Raw genomic sequence first — 14,942 nt, 5'->3', positions numbered from 1 at the left:
TGTTGTGGAATCAACGCAACAAATGAGCGAAGTGGAGTTTTGTAGATGATCTAGGTCCGAGTTGGATAGCACAGAAACATAAACCGAGCTTCTTTCTTGCATGTCAGAAGGAGGTCTGCTTGACACCCGAGCCAGGAGGCGGAATGTAGACATAGAGCCGAGGTGAGCCAATCGGCCCAAAACGCCTGCGTCGTCTCGTGAATCAAGGATACCGGGTATGGGCTGCCAATGTTCGGGGCTCCCGTAGTTGGATGATGGGGGTTTCTTCGAAGGTGATGCTGGCAAGCGACGATCTTCTACCCCGCCAGCGGGCCATGGTCTTCAGTGAAGCAGAAAAGCCCGACGATGACCTGCCATCCTAGGCCAAACCTGATCCCGATGTCTTGATGAAACTTGGAAAGCTTATCCCCTGAAATATTAGATCATAAAACATCTGTCAGGTCTGCTCGGATGTCGACGGCAGCAAGCCTAGTTCTTCGATGAGGTTCACATTTCCTAGCTACGACGCCCCCTAACTTCACATTATAGTCTATAAGCCCATCCTATGGAGAGCGTCCTGTGGGATGTTGCTTGAGAGGCCTTCATAACTGGCCTAAATCCTCTGACTCGCATGGGTGCTTCCTTATTAGCTACGGGGGATTCTCCAAATCCAGAACTACTGGTTATATTCATAATTCAACCCAGCCTTGTTCTTCAATAACCAAAAGTTGACAGTTTCAACTTTCCATGAAGCACTTCCCCTTGGCTAAATGGACTTCTATTTGACTCTGTAGAGGGTTACAAAGTTAGATCTGCAGCCTCTGGGACTAGATTTCCTGGGAAAACCCCTGCTATACAGGGGTTTTGAACTTCATTTGCTTGTGAAAACTCAACATCAGTTGATTTTTGCCATTAAAAAGAAGCATAAGGGCAGGAGTTCATGTCACTTCTGGAGACCCCTCCAACTCAAGATCTAGCCTGATTTTGACTGGATTACTTGTAAGGAGCAACCACCCTCTAAATTTACAGGAGGGTTTCACCAGCTGGCACCTTAGCCATTGGAGGACTTAGAATGCCATCTGGTACCCCCACAGATGTTGGTTTAGACCTAAACAGTCTAGCTTGTTGCAGGGAAATCTAGCTTTTCACCATTAACACCAAAGCTCTCCACCTTTCATCAACAACACAGACCATGTCATCCACTTCATCATGGAGCCCAAGGCAACCAAGCACTTAAAATACCAATTCAAAAAAACCCCAGCCATCCATCAAGTGTGACTGTCACTCAGAGTCCAACCTAACAGCCTAGCAGGAGTCCCACTCACTCTCAATCCTTTACTCAAATTCAGCAACCTTCCAGGCCACCTCAAAAAGGAAGTGGTTATTGTGAGATTGTACAACTAGGTGAACAACCACAATCTCATAAATTGAGAAAATGGTTGGGGTCTGTACTAGCTGCGGAAACTGGTAAGCAAAGCAAACCTTTTTCCACAGTCCAAAACTGGTTCCGCGGGGGTGAAAAAACTGACACATCAAATCTGATGTATGCAGACTCTACTCCAACGACCAACAAACTTAGGCACATGGAGAAACCCGGCTCCCAGGAACTTGGAGCAAGAATATCAACCTCCACCAAAGGTGAGTTGTTGACTTTCATACTCTCAGCTGACCAGATGAGCGCTAACGCCTCATCCAAACTTCCTTAGACAAAGTCAAACAGGAAGAGATTGACCAAACCAATTTCTCTCAAAGAGAAGGGAAAACAATTGGTAAGTTTCTGATCCCCAAGCTAGGCAATAGAGACTAAAGGCTCATGAGGAGCAAAACTTTGCAACAGACAAATTCGCAAGGCTCCTCCCCTGTTTTGCCGACGCCAAAAAAAACAGACCCTAAGGGCCAAGTGGCTCAAAGAGCGTAAGAACAGCAGAGGCTAAAATGCTAAGACATAAATGAAAGAGAACTAATGAATCATGTTGGGTTTTTGACTGCAGAGCTCATACGAGTAATGACAAGACATGAGCCAGAGGCTTGAGAAAAGGGCAGTGAGGATGGCAATCTCACCAGATGCGGCTCAGATGGGGCACGGAAAAAGAAGGAGAGAACCAATGAAGATTGATTTCTTGTACAGGGCTAACTATAAGTAGACTATGCACAAGCATCAATCTGTGGTTGAGAATAATAATGAATAAAATGATAATGAATTTGAAACTTCTCAAACTCATTGTGACATGTCAAAAGGTACATGAATATCCCCAGCAGAGAGTGTGCACACAAGAGGATAAGCAATAAGATGGAAAGCTGAAAATCTAATCTAATCAGGGATCAAGCTCTACAAAATAGTAAGAAAGCATGCATGACCATAATAAGAGACAGACCTGAATGGATGGGGACTCATAAGTGTTGGATATTTTTGATCTGAAAACATGCCCATAGAGGAGGATAAAAAGGGTGGAATGGTGGGAGGAGAAAGTGTAGGGATTTTAGGGATGAGTGGAAAAGAGACAGAAATTCAACAAATCACAACTGTACACAGATTACCTTGAGTCAATTGTAGTGACCACGATTTCATTGTTTATCCTAATTTATCCTTACTCATGAGTCATAGAGAGCAGCCCAATGCCTGCTCTTAGGTAAATCAACATGCATTTAAACTCTTGCTATATTCTACTGCAGTTGTTATTGTTACTACAGACCCAAACTACAGCAATAAAATTGTCTTAGTCATCTGAAGTTTTTCAGTTATCAAAGTAGATAGGTACATCATTCTTGCCTGCTGTTAAAATTTTTATTGGTGTTGGTGTTAGCAACAATGGGTAGTTACATTGCCAATTAATGGTAACATAACAGTAACATAATGATTTTTGAGCTGTTATTGTTAGCTTTACTCGTAAACTGACAGCAGTGTGTTACAGTACCTCTACAACTTAAGAGAAAAATACAGATATTTTTTATGTTACTGGCACCTGCAGACCACCAGATAACGGCCTATAAGGACCTATTTTGGCCCATTCCACATTATCCGGTGGATAACCCGCAGTAACCACCTCCAAAAAAGAGCCTGTTATGTTACGCGTGAGGCCTGCAAAGACCCTGTTACAAATAACCTAACAGGCAGCCGCAGGTAACGAGGTTAGTTATGTCACCCAAATTACACAACATAACTACCCATCACTGATGTTGCAGTTGTTTTTTTCTGCATGTTTAACATTGATCTTGGCACCACAAGAAAAACTATCTAAACTGCTAGCAGTTGACATGTGGGTTACTGCTGTGGAACTGCTTTCCTATCTCTACCCAAACACACATTTTTCTACAGCTACTGTGCATTGAAGCTTTGTGAACAGTAAGCCTTGACAAAGGCTTTTGCAATACCACAAACTTGCTTGGAGTTCTTAGATGTCCACTGCTTTCAGTTACTTGAATTTTTCTTGCAGTGTGGAGATCCTTGCCTTCGCCTTGGCATTGGTTGACAGAGCAGCACACCTCTAGGTCTGCTTCATCAGACACCTTTTGCATCAGTAAAGCTACTTGGTGTTGGTGAATCAACGAGTGGGTTGTACAACTCAATGGGGATTCCATCAAAACTGGGTCAGCTTCACTATCACTAGCAACAACACAATTCTGCATAGCTTAATTCTTCTAAAACTAACACGTTTACCCTTTAGCTGTTAGTGGATTCAAGCTAGTGCTAACCAAAGGCAAACAAAAACTAATGCCGCTATGCTGCGTTTTGCCACTTTTTAGCCAAAAAAACTTCTAAGAGTGGCATGAATTAGCATATTGTTAGTGTAGCATTGTTAACAGTCTGCTAATGTTATATATGAAGCAGTAAAAGCTAAAAGACACTACACTATCACACAGGGGCCATTTAGCATTGTTTAGCGTAGGGGCCCAACATTCATTCCATGCAGCCCAATTGAGCATCCAGGTAACTGATAACTCTACAATGGTTATAATCAAGACTGTGCTTGTAAGTACTCAAGGAAGAGTCCTTCAATTTTCATTACAGAGTAGAGCATGTCAGCCTTAGAGTCAGGGCAGCTGGCCTAAAGTCCACTCTTTTCTATTTCATTATACATAAATTACTTTATATATTTTTAAGTTAAGGTTTAAACCTAATAAAAAAGATGTAAAGCAATTTAGGTAAAATGAAGTAGAAAAAGGCAGACTTCAGGCCAGCTGCGCTGGCTCTAAGGCTGAAAGAGCCAGAATCCTCTGAGAGAAAGTCTAGCTCATAGGTGGGCTTCTTTGCATATGCTGGAAACAGAGGCTGGCCAGGAGAGATTGGGAAGACAGGATCTCTCAGCATGTGCAACTAAGGAATCAGCAGGAAGGAGAGAGAAGAAGGAAAAGAGGAAGGCTTAATTATCCGGGAGAGATGTGGAAGACAGGATCCCTACCTGCTATGACACAGAAGGGCACATAGACTAATATCAGATCACAACAGTTTTGTGATAATATTTGTGAAAACGTGCAGGAAGCAGGGGCTTCACAATGCTCTGGAGAAATGTGTGACAGCTTCACAGTTTGCAACAAGAGCCCACTGGGGGAAACAATAAATGGGCAGAAAAAGTGCACCACTTCAGCAAAAGTCTATGTTGAAGCAACACCCCAACTATTACGCTACATTTAGTGCATATAGTAAATTTTTTAGCGTAGCGGTCTGCCAGCTACGCTGCAATTTAGCGCAGTTGTCTTTCAGCTACAGTTACAATTGCAACCTGAGTTGGGAGAATAACAGACAAATTTAATCGCTAATGTTTAGCGTTTGTAGCGCAAAAAACTACGCTACATTTCTTTTAGCGCCCCATTCGCTAATGCAGCGATTAATTAGCTAAGTTAGCTTGCTAATTAGCGACGGGAGTAGGTATGCAACTCACATATAGTTTCATTGAATTAATTAGTAATAAGAGTGAATTATTGGTATCTTTGAATGTATATCAACTACTTTGTATTTGATTGCATCAAGAGAGTCTTAATATTGCTCTTATGATGTTTGAGCTTTTCCTTTTGTATTTGGGTTGCAAACTTGAGTTTTTTTTCAGCTTCGTCATAAACTGCCGGGCAGTCCGCAAAATAACCAGTGGCTTTTACGCCCTTCAACCACATGTGAGCGCTGACCAATTTTTTGATTGTTGGAGCAGCCACGCTGCTTCGCCCCGGCGCGCAGACGTCTGATGCAGCCAAAAAAGTCCTTTCAACTGTAGCCGAGCTATGTTTTGCCCCCAATAAACCCGGGGCTGAAACTTGTTACAACCCTGGCACCTGCACGCTTCCATGGGTACAAGATTTCAAGCAGTAGCTAAAGTGCCCGCTAAAAGACTGATTGCTCATTTTTAGAGGTGCTGGTGTGTTCCAACCAGGTCAAAGCCCCGCTAAAGTACCCCTACACTGCTAATTACTCAATGTAGCGGTGTAGCGGGTACTTTAGCGATTGAAAGCCGCTGCACCGCTAAAGTACATGTAAACTTAGTGTTAGCGCCCTCATTTGTAGCTACGCTACATGGGAGGCGTAAAAAGATGAGCGGCACCTTCGCTACGCTACCCCTAAAAAGTGTATTTTGCGCTACCGCTAATGCTAACCGCCAATTTATTTAGCAATGGTTTGCTATGCTACGGAATTAGCGCCGCTAATGTAATTTAGCGTAATAGTTGGGGTGTTGGTTGAAGGAGATTGACAAGGTTTGTAGCTCTCACCTGGCTTCCTTCATGCTCCTTCATTAAGCACTGAGGATCATTTTGTCTCTAGTTCCAAGGTACCTGTTGGGAATACCAGCTTGTGTGAGCCTCTTTGTGAAAGCAATGGGTAGGCACGGTAAGGTTGTTGATCAAGTACCAAGATTTTGACAATTTTTTGCTTGTTACTGTTCATGTTAACTGTCACAGAAGTGTGTTACAATATCAGTATCACACCTCAAGGAACTTTATTTTTTGACATATCTGCCGGTGTAGAGGGGCAGATATCAGAAAATATATTAACCAGAGGGGGCCATTTGCCCCTCTTTATTTTGTTCTCCAGTGGTTAAGGTGTTATGTTACTAGTAACAAACACAACAAAAATCCTGGCCTGGGCTTAAAACCAGCTGTTACTGATTCCAATCATGCCTGAGCGTAGTAACAGAAAGCATTACACTACACGGATACCAGCAGTTATTGCAGCATATTGTAACTACACATTGCTGCGTGTGATTAGGCACAACATCACTTCACCAATCATTGCTCAATTGGCATAACACAATGACACCTAATGTCCAGAATCAATGGATTAGTTCCCTTTTCTGTGTCATGATTGCCATCAAGTTGTTTGACACACCTCTTGCACTCGCCGCGCACCCTCCGCGCGGTGCCGGGTGCCGTTTTTATTTTTGGAAAAAGTGGGGCGGTATCGGGGTACCGCCCAAAAGTACCGCTCACCCCCAATCATGCTGCCAGGTGATTCTTTCCGGATGACAAGGTATTTAAACAGAACAGGTCACCATTATGTAAGACCGAGGAAAATTTGCCTGGTCTCACCTGCGTTGTGAAACTGGCAGAGAGACAAGTGAATATTGTAGTCCCGAATAAAGAAGACAAATACACCCTCTTATTTTCTCCTGAGAATAAAAATTAAGAAAACAGGGCAAGGAGGAGTCGGCATTTCATGCAGCCTTGGCGCGTCGTTTCCGGATCTTTGGCGGCGGGAAGACAAGGGGGACGACGAGCTTGGCGATCGTCCGCTGGGCGTTGGATTCCTTCGCATCCATGCTTATTGGGCCCTGGTCCAGGGCCTCGAATTCAGCCAGCGTAAGCTTGGACATCTTGCACCCCACATTCAGGAAGATGTCGTTGATACTACACGACCCAACACGGTCAGTGTTCTTTTCCTTTGAGATGGATGTGGGGAAAGTGTAAGCGATGTGGGGGAAGTGTAAACTTACCTTGATGCCGGTTCTTGTAGGTCTTCCGGCAGCCCTATCACCCGAGTCATGAAGTCGTCGTGGATCAAACTTAGGACGGCGATATATGAATACAGCTTGATGGTCGAGAAGGAGGTCAGATTGTGTTTCAAAGACCCGTCGGTCTGCTTGACGGTTTCCGTGAATCGGGCGAGGATACCGTCGACGATGGCCGGCGAGTCTTTGTCGAGACCAAGCCTGCGGGCAAGGGAATCGGCGGTGAGCTTGTGGTGGCGCCGGATGGTGATCAGGTAGTTGATGTAGACTAGGATGCGCAGTCGTTTGGTGTCTTTCTTGTCGAGCTTGCCATCCGGACAGCGTTTCCACAGCGCCTCGAGTCTGATCATCGTGAAACTGGAGTGCGACGAGGGCAAGAGACGCGCAGCTTCTTGAGCAGTACGGGCATTGAGGATCGGGCCCAAAGGAATCGAGTTGAGCTCGGCATTGGTGACGACGTCCGAGAGCAAGTAGATGTCTTTGGGCTCGGTGGCGTTGATGTTGTAGGCCGGGATCGGGCGATTGGCGTCGATCTCTTGGGCTTGGACGGCCGCAGAGGGCAAGCAGCTTGAGTCCTCGGCGATGGCCGTCGTGATCTGCCGTTCGAGATGAGTCATCGTCTCCGGATCCACCTTGTTCCGTGCGGCAGCCTGGATTGCCCGCCGCGCTTTCTTCGTCCCAAAAGTCGTGCCGAGTGTGCTTCGAGCCGCATAGTTATCCGTCGGCTGTTCGGAAACTCGCTTCTCATCCGCGTCCCTCAGCTGTTTGACGACCGGACGTAGATGGTAGAGTTGGGTCGGGAAGAGGGTCAATTTTCCGGCACTGGCGTGGTGTACTCCCAGCATGTATGTGCAATGGGCCTGGTCGGTCTGGTTCTCGGACTGGAACTCGCGCTCGTCTGTCTCCCCAAGGAGCAGGGTTGGTGCTTTCTCGTTCGATTTGTGATTGTACAGCTGGAAACGGATCGTTGATGGGTCCGGGTGGACATCTGGGAAAGTGGCTGTATAACTTGAGAAATTTTAGTACACCAGTCTCTTGTTATATACAATCTTGCCAGTCTTACCAAGTGCCGGACCAACGTAGTCTCCCTTCGCCTTTTCCGTGGCCAGGGCTACAGAGACAGATATCGAACCGTTTTTTGAAGTCATCGTTTTATTGACCCAATGTCGAAATAGGCTTCAAGTTGCGAGGCGTCAAAATGGCGAGGAATCAGGAATTTGGGAATTATAAATAGGAAGCAAGGAAAAGGAACTCACCTGGTGTTGGTAATAGGCAGAGGTCATACATCTCATTCGGAATTGGGACAAAAAATCAGCGATATGGATGTGAAGAGAGTATTTTGAATATATTCAATTTGGACGACTTACGAGCAGTCACCCCTACTTGGAACCACGGTAATACTACGTAACCCTACAACCATGGTAGCTTCACAAAAACTTTCGAAGATTCAGACCCAGTTGAAGCAGATACAACGATCGTGGCCGGTGGATCCGTTGAGACTCAACCAGCCTGACCTGCAATTCTCCGCTTCAATCTCCAAAGCCATCGACCGCATCTTCTCAAACACCTATAAAAGCGATCTCAACCGTTCAATTTCGCCCCAAGAGCTCGAAGAACGCACTTTGAAGGGCGCAGAACGCATGTGGTCAAGCCTCGAGAATCTTTCGAACGGGAGTATCTCAAAACAAGTAAGAGTAATCCTCTTTTGCCCTCCGCCTCTTCTTTTTCCCTGACTGTTGTGTGCGGGTTTTGAATCATTCAACCATGCAATTACAGTATCCCTTCCCCCAATCGATGCGGAATCCTGCCTCATTTCCAGGGCATTACGAAGAACTAAACGAGGGCGTCCAACGAGCAATCCGAGGAGAATCGTTGCCCTGGTATCGGAGATGGATCCGTTTCACTTAAACAGAACCGACTATCTCGTCTCGGATCTACATCATCTCAATTCATAAACCTTTTTGAGATCCCTTTTTCTATGCATCGACTTTATGTCCTTTTCAACTGTCCCGAAAAAACAACTCGGTGTCACCTGTATCCTTGTAACCAGCACGGGAGTTTGCTTGGCACCTGCTTATGAGTGCCATTGTTTAACTCATGCAGAGTTTTTGTTAGATCCTTGTAAGAATATCATGTTGGTTAGAAGACAACTGTGATAGGTGACTTCCTGTTGGGATCTGCGCTAACTTAACACAAGTCCCCCCTGGTGGGAGGCTCGCTGTGGCTGGCCGCAAAGCGGCCCCTCCCGCAGGGAGGGACTTGTGCATAATGTTGAACTTTTGGCTGGGAAAGAAATCACAAATGGCTGGAGGGAAAATATTAAGGCCCCGTTTGGCCGCGCAATTGATATGATAAATTGTGTGTTAGAGCATCCTTACCGGTCGAGCTATGTTGGCGCGAGTTTTGACTCGCAGCTGTTGCAAACTAAGTTAGCGACAGCGATTCAGCCGTATCGGTTCGGCTTGCGCGGGGTGGAGCTGAGTGGTGGGCGCGGGAAATGGCAGTTAGCTTCGAGCTAACTGTCACTAAATGTAGTGACGGTTAGCTGAAATTCAAGCTTCTCACTAATTTAGCTTGGGCTTAGCTACACCCGGTGTGGTTGAGATTGGTGGCTAAACTAGCTAATTTTGAGCTAAACTAGTCACCGGTAAGGATGCTCTTAGTTTACATAACACATGTAGCCGGGTTTGAGTTGTCATAGAAACAATAAAACCAACACATCACTTATAACATGTGCGTTTGGCGCAGCCACACAAATTTTTCTCCAGAGTCCATTTATTACTGCACCGTTTGGCGCGGCATCATTCCAAACTACCCACCAGATCACTTCGCCAGAGGAAGATGAGATCCCCAATGATGAAGAAGGTGAACCCTCTGTTAGCCGAGCTCAAGAACGTGCTGCACACAAGATCTGGAGGGACTCATTGGCCGAGCAAATGTGGGAGCAGTACTGCACTTATCTTCATCAACGCGGTCGTTGAAATGTGCTCTTGTTTTGGTTCATCCTTTTCTTTGTTTAAATGTGCTTTTATTTCTTGTTCATGCTTTTCTCTTGATTTTACTGGTATTACTATGAGTAGAAAAAAAACAATCATACGTTTGATCAATGTTTGACGAGATGAGTAGTGAAAAACAGCAGAATCACAAGAGAACTAGGAGCAGCAGGACATGATAACTAGGCGCTGTAATCTTTTCCTGATTGTAATTTGAGCCAATAAGATGTTGCTCAAAAGCAGCCATATTGTTTCAGAATTTTTGACGAGATTGGTACAAGATGATTAGCAACTAGCACAAAAAAAAGCAAACTAGGTGTTGCATTTTTGATCTGATTGATCATTTTGTTGTTTGTATTGATTGTTTTGTTGTTTGTAATATGAGCCAATCAGACTTTGCTTGGACCTGGGTTTGGGTTGTAATTGGAGCCTCTTGAGAAGCATTTGGGCCTGATTGTTGAGAAGCCATTTGAGAATCCATTGGTTCTGAGTTCTGAGTGCTAGTGGCCTGAGTTGGACAAGATTCTTGCTGAGCTGGAGTCAATGAAATCCTTGGAGATTTCAACGGGTTCCAAGGCTTGGTGGTGCATTTCGGAGTTGGACAAGGATTTTGGGTTGATTTGGGTCAAGCCATAATGTGTGCGAGTTATCAAGTGCGAGATGAGATGAGTAAAAATCCACAACTTGGACTTGGGGACAACAAGTGGATTTATCACCCCAGAAATACAGGTCCAGACCTGTATTTCCAAAATGGCAGGGATGATAAATTTTCTGTCATGCCCGGTCATGTTGTCTTTTATGATATTACTGGCTGCCACAAACACGGAATAACTGGCTGTTATACCCCGGGCAACCCCCATTATAAATTGCCCAATTTATCACATCACATTGCACGGCCAAACGGGGCCTAAGCCTCAGCCAGCCTCCCCCTCAGGTCCTGTGGACCTGCCCCAGAGCCAAAAGATACTTCTGGACCTCAGCTTTCATTTGACATCAGTCTCATCTCCTCAATCCAAACCATTTGCACTGTACTAATGACTTAAAAATAGAAAAACATGAAGAAATGTAAACTATGGATGCACAAACATCATGCTCATGGTGTATCCTGGATCTGCAAACCTGCAGATCCTACACATGTAGTGTTGCATTTTGTTGCAGATAGGAAATTTAATTGTGCATATTATCAGAAAATCCAAAAATGGATCTTCAGAGCAATGTGATACCTTCAGGATTCCTTTGAACTTCAGAAGGGATTCCTTCAATCAGTTTTGGAGCTTTTTGCTCAAGGTTTTGGGTGAGGGTGCACATCAGCACTGCCAATGAAACTGTCTATTCAGTTTAATTGTACATATTGTGATTTTGGGGTTGAATATCCTTCCTTTCCCTGCCAGACTTCAGACATTACAGCCATTCCAAAAAAGCTTGGCTTCTTTGGAAGGAATTTCCAGCGAAATTCCTTCTGGATTTGCCAATGTATGTGCATCCAACATCAAGGTTGGACAAATGATATCCTGACCTGCAAGCGCAGTTGCTTGCAGAATACCACCAATCAAGCCGTTCGGTAGTGAAAAAAAAAACACGCCGGCTGCTGGGACCAGCACCATCCAACCTTTCAAACAGGATCAGAATGTCATTCAGGGTAGAATCAGCCAAATCGCTCAATTCTGAACTCAGAATTAGGAAAATATGAAAGGAACAAGATGATTGAGGGCATCTGGCTGCTGTATATGCACCCTGCATATAAGAATGAGGTGGGCATGAATATACATATGTCCAACCTTGCCAGTGATTATTGGCAAATCCAATACAAAGTTTGGGTGGAAATTCCTTCCAACAAAGCCAAGCTTTTTCGGAATGGCTGTAGGTGTAAGCCTCTCCTGCGGAGAACCCCCGGGACTTATTAAGCTAGGGATCTGCGGTTCTCCCAGAAGTAATCAAAAAGCTGATTTCCCTGTGAAAATCTAGACTTTTTGGGAGGCAGCACTTTGAGAAATTTCCTAATTTTCCAAAGCCTTATTCTTCCACAATGTGGGCAAAAGATTCTGAAACATTTGAATATACACTAGAGGCCAAGGCGGCTTTGACGCTGCAAGTATGATTATCAGTTGTGTCATCTCCCATGTTGCATATTAGGGGGATTCAAAGTTGGCCATGCACAACTTGCATGCACTTTGCAAGCTGGTGTCCAAGGCCTTTATTGAAAACCAAATTTAAAAAAAAACATTCAAGAAGGCTTAGGGGGTGTAGTACAGTGTGGCTTGCATGCACTTTTGCAACTCAGTGTTCAAGAATGAACTCAAACACCAACTTGCAAAAGGGCATGCAAGTTGCATCTGGCCAAATTTGAAACCCCCTAATGACTGTTACAAACCAGCCATTGCAAGTAATTGATCCCCTCAACTACCAGTTGATGCCGGTCATCAGGAGGAAACATCCCTCTTGATGACAGGTTCATACTGGTCATCAAGATGGCTCAAACCCCTTGATGACCAGAATTTGTACCCTACCCTTTTGATGAAGGGAAAGACTGTTCATTGAGAGGTTTGGGTCCTCTTGATGACTGGTCTGCACCCATCATCAAGAGCAATGAATCCTCTCAATGACCATCATTGACTGGTTGTTGAGAGGGATGATGCGGCACATATATCCACCTAGAGTGGCAGGTGTTGACCACAGGTGCCCAGGTACCTGGTGTTTTTTTTCGCCAAATTCCAACACCCAGACCCAGAAAACTCGCCTGCAGGTGCCAGGTACTGCCAAACGAGTATCACTTGGCAATCCTTATGAAATTTTCACGTTGTCTGCAGCTGTTTTTGTTGTTTGAAATATATCTGTACTAGGTTGAGCATGATTGATGCTACACATTTGGTAGCTAGTTCAATTGTAGCCAATTTTCATCCATTCAGCAAATCAGCTTGCATTTATTTGGGAGGTGGAAAGGATGTGTGGAGGTGTTGTGCTGTTGGATGTGGTTTTTTCTCAGATGAGGATGTGGCTGGAAACCTCTGCCTTTCCTGGTTCACTAGACACTAAAACAAGCCCACCAATCTCAGATTGGCAGGTTTAATGTAGTGATAGTGGAGTGTTATCAAAAGATAACTGTTGTTATAAAGTGGGTGCGATGAAGTTGCTAAAATGTGTTATGAGTGAGGAGTCTGGACTTCAACCAGGTGATAGTTGGTCAAAGAGGACCCCTCAGAGGTTTGTGTTATGTAATGTGAGTGTTGTGTAGAGTTGTTATTTTGTATGTAAGTGTTTTGTAATGTATGTAAAACCAAAATATAGGGTGACTGATATATTGTGGAGTGAGCAGTTGTGTACTTTGTTGTAGGGGAAACTGAGTGCAGGTAGTCTGCTAGTAGTCTGCTAGTAGTCTGCTGGGGGAAAGTTACAACAGGGGAGGAGAGCCTCCTTTTATAGACAATGGTGAGGGATTTTAGCTCCAGAGGAGCTCCACATGAGAGATTTTAGCTAGGTACATGAGGGTTTTTGGCTAGTACATATGTTGAATGGGTGAATGTGATTGGTCAGGACTGTACAGGTGATTATGGGTTATGACCTGCAGGCTGAATCAGGAGGTGTGATTGGTCAGGACTGGATGTTAGTGTAGTCATGCTGTAACCAGGTCACCTGCTGTTGTTATGCAACAAAAATCCACTAGCGCATGCAGCTATTGCATGCAGCTATTACATGCAGCTATTACATGCAGCTAGCACCTGCATGTGTGCCTGCATGTGTACCCGCATGTGTACCTGCATGTGTACACTGTATGTGTGTAAGTGATGATGCAGCTGTGTGTAAGTATGTATGTAGCTATCTATGTAACCGTGTGTGTAACTAAGTGTTGTAAATGTGGATTGTGTAACTGTTTGAGGTTGTAAGGGGTGTTGTGAGTGTGTAAGAGTATGTAACTTCTGAATGAGTACCATTATGAGTGTTCTGTAAAGCAAGACTAGGGGTAAATTTGTCCCAAGAAGCTGAATCTTGAGGAGTATTAAGTAATTTTTAAGAGGAAAAGGGAGATTAAGAGTGAAACTAATAGAAATAAGAAAGAAAAGCAGAAAATTTTGATTTTGGCATATGGGATACCGTAAAGCATACCACATCCTCCCCCAACTTATTGTCTGTCCCCAGACAATTTCATTGTGAGGTTTACTTGTGTTTGTTTTTATTTTGATGTCGAGTTCTGTTGAAATTTGTTGATGTCCGTGTTTGAGTTTGTAGGTTTTGATGAGTTGATAGATGAAGAGAAAAAAAAATATGAAAGAAAAAATATGTTGATTATTTGTATTTGTATTTGTTTTGTTTGTTTTATTTAGTGTTTTATTTTTGACTGTTTTTTTTTTTTTTTTTTTGTTAATAGATTTATAGGTTGTTTTGATGACATGTATTTAATTATGTAGGATATTAGGTGGTTTTTTTTTTTTTTTTTTTTTTGAGTTTGTATTTTATGTGTTTTTCTAGTGAGAGTGTATTCTTTTTGGGTGGTGCGTGGTGATTGGTGCCCCGCTTGGAAAGGTATGTTCGTCGGGGCGCGCGTCAATGCGCTCGGGTGTTGTCCTAGAGTCGCAGGGGGTGTAAGTGTCACAGCCGCGGCTGCGACTCGTTCGAGTGTCGTCCGAGGGCAGAGCCCCCCCGCCAGGGACTCGTTGCTTGCCCAAAAAGGTGAGTTTTTTGTATGTCCTAAACTGCGGCCGCTTCGCCTGCGCGCCGCGCCGTCTGCGCTTGTCCGTTCTGGTCTTCGTAGTTTCATCCGACCGGCCCGAGTATACATATACATATGCCCGGCCAGTTACATCCTCGCCGCTCAATATCGATTTCGTATTTGTCTTCCAATCTTCTGACAGGTTTGATCGGATTGTCCAGTGGGTAGCCAGTTGTCCGAGTAAGTTCTTTCTTTTCTTTAATCTCACTTTGCTGACCAGCTGACTTCTAATTGTTCTTCGTGATCTTTTTTAGGTCATTTCGTGATGCGTGGGCCTTCCTCCTGGTACCGTGAAGGCTTCAGCCCCCCAACCGTGCTCAGTTATTGGTCAGA

General features: G+C 44.4%; 2 protein-coding genes across 2 annotated transcripts; one reads left to right on the top strand and one right to left on the bottom strand.

Annotated features, from left to right (window-relative positions):
* Positions 1 to 6,617: 6,617 nt before the first annotated feature.
* On the bottom strand, positions 6,618 to 8,059 carry PtA15_14A290 (uncharacterized protein; the record flags this gene model as incomplete). Its single annotated transcript, XM_053162990.1, has 3 exons — positions 6,618 to 6,810; positions 6,897 to 7,911; positions 7,975 to 8,059. 3 exons carry the CDS (start codon positions 8,057 to 8,059, stop codon positions 6,618 to 6,620), a joined length of 1,293 nt encoding a protein of 430 aa, XP_053026961.1.
* Positions 8,060 to 8,329: 270 nt separating this feature from the next.
* On the top strand, positions 8,330 to 8,819 carry PtA15_14A289 (uncharacterized protein; the record flags this gene model as incomplete). Its single annotated transcript, XM_053162988.1, has 2 exons — positions 8,330 to 8,599; positions 8,688 to 8,819. 2 exons carry the CDS (start codon positions 8,330 to 8,332, stop codon positions 8,817 to 8,819), a joined length of 402 nt encoding a protein of 133 aa, XP_053026960.1.
* Between the last annotated feature and the right edge of the window lie 6,123 nt (positions 8,820 to 14,942).

This window comes from Puccinia triticina, chromosome 14A (assembly GCF_026914185.1).
Source record: "Puccinia triticina chromosome 14A, complete sequence".
NCBI lineage: Eukaryota > Fungi > Basidiomycota > Pucciniomycetes > Pucciniales > Pucciniaceae > Puccinia > Puccinia triticina.
This window is presented reverse-complemented; position numbering and strand designations above follow the sequence as displayed.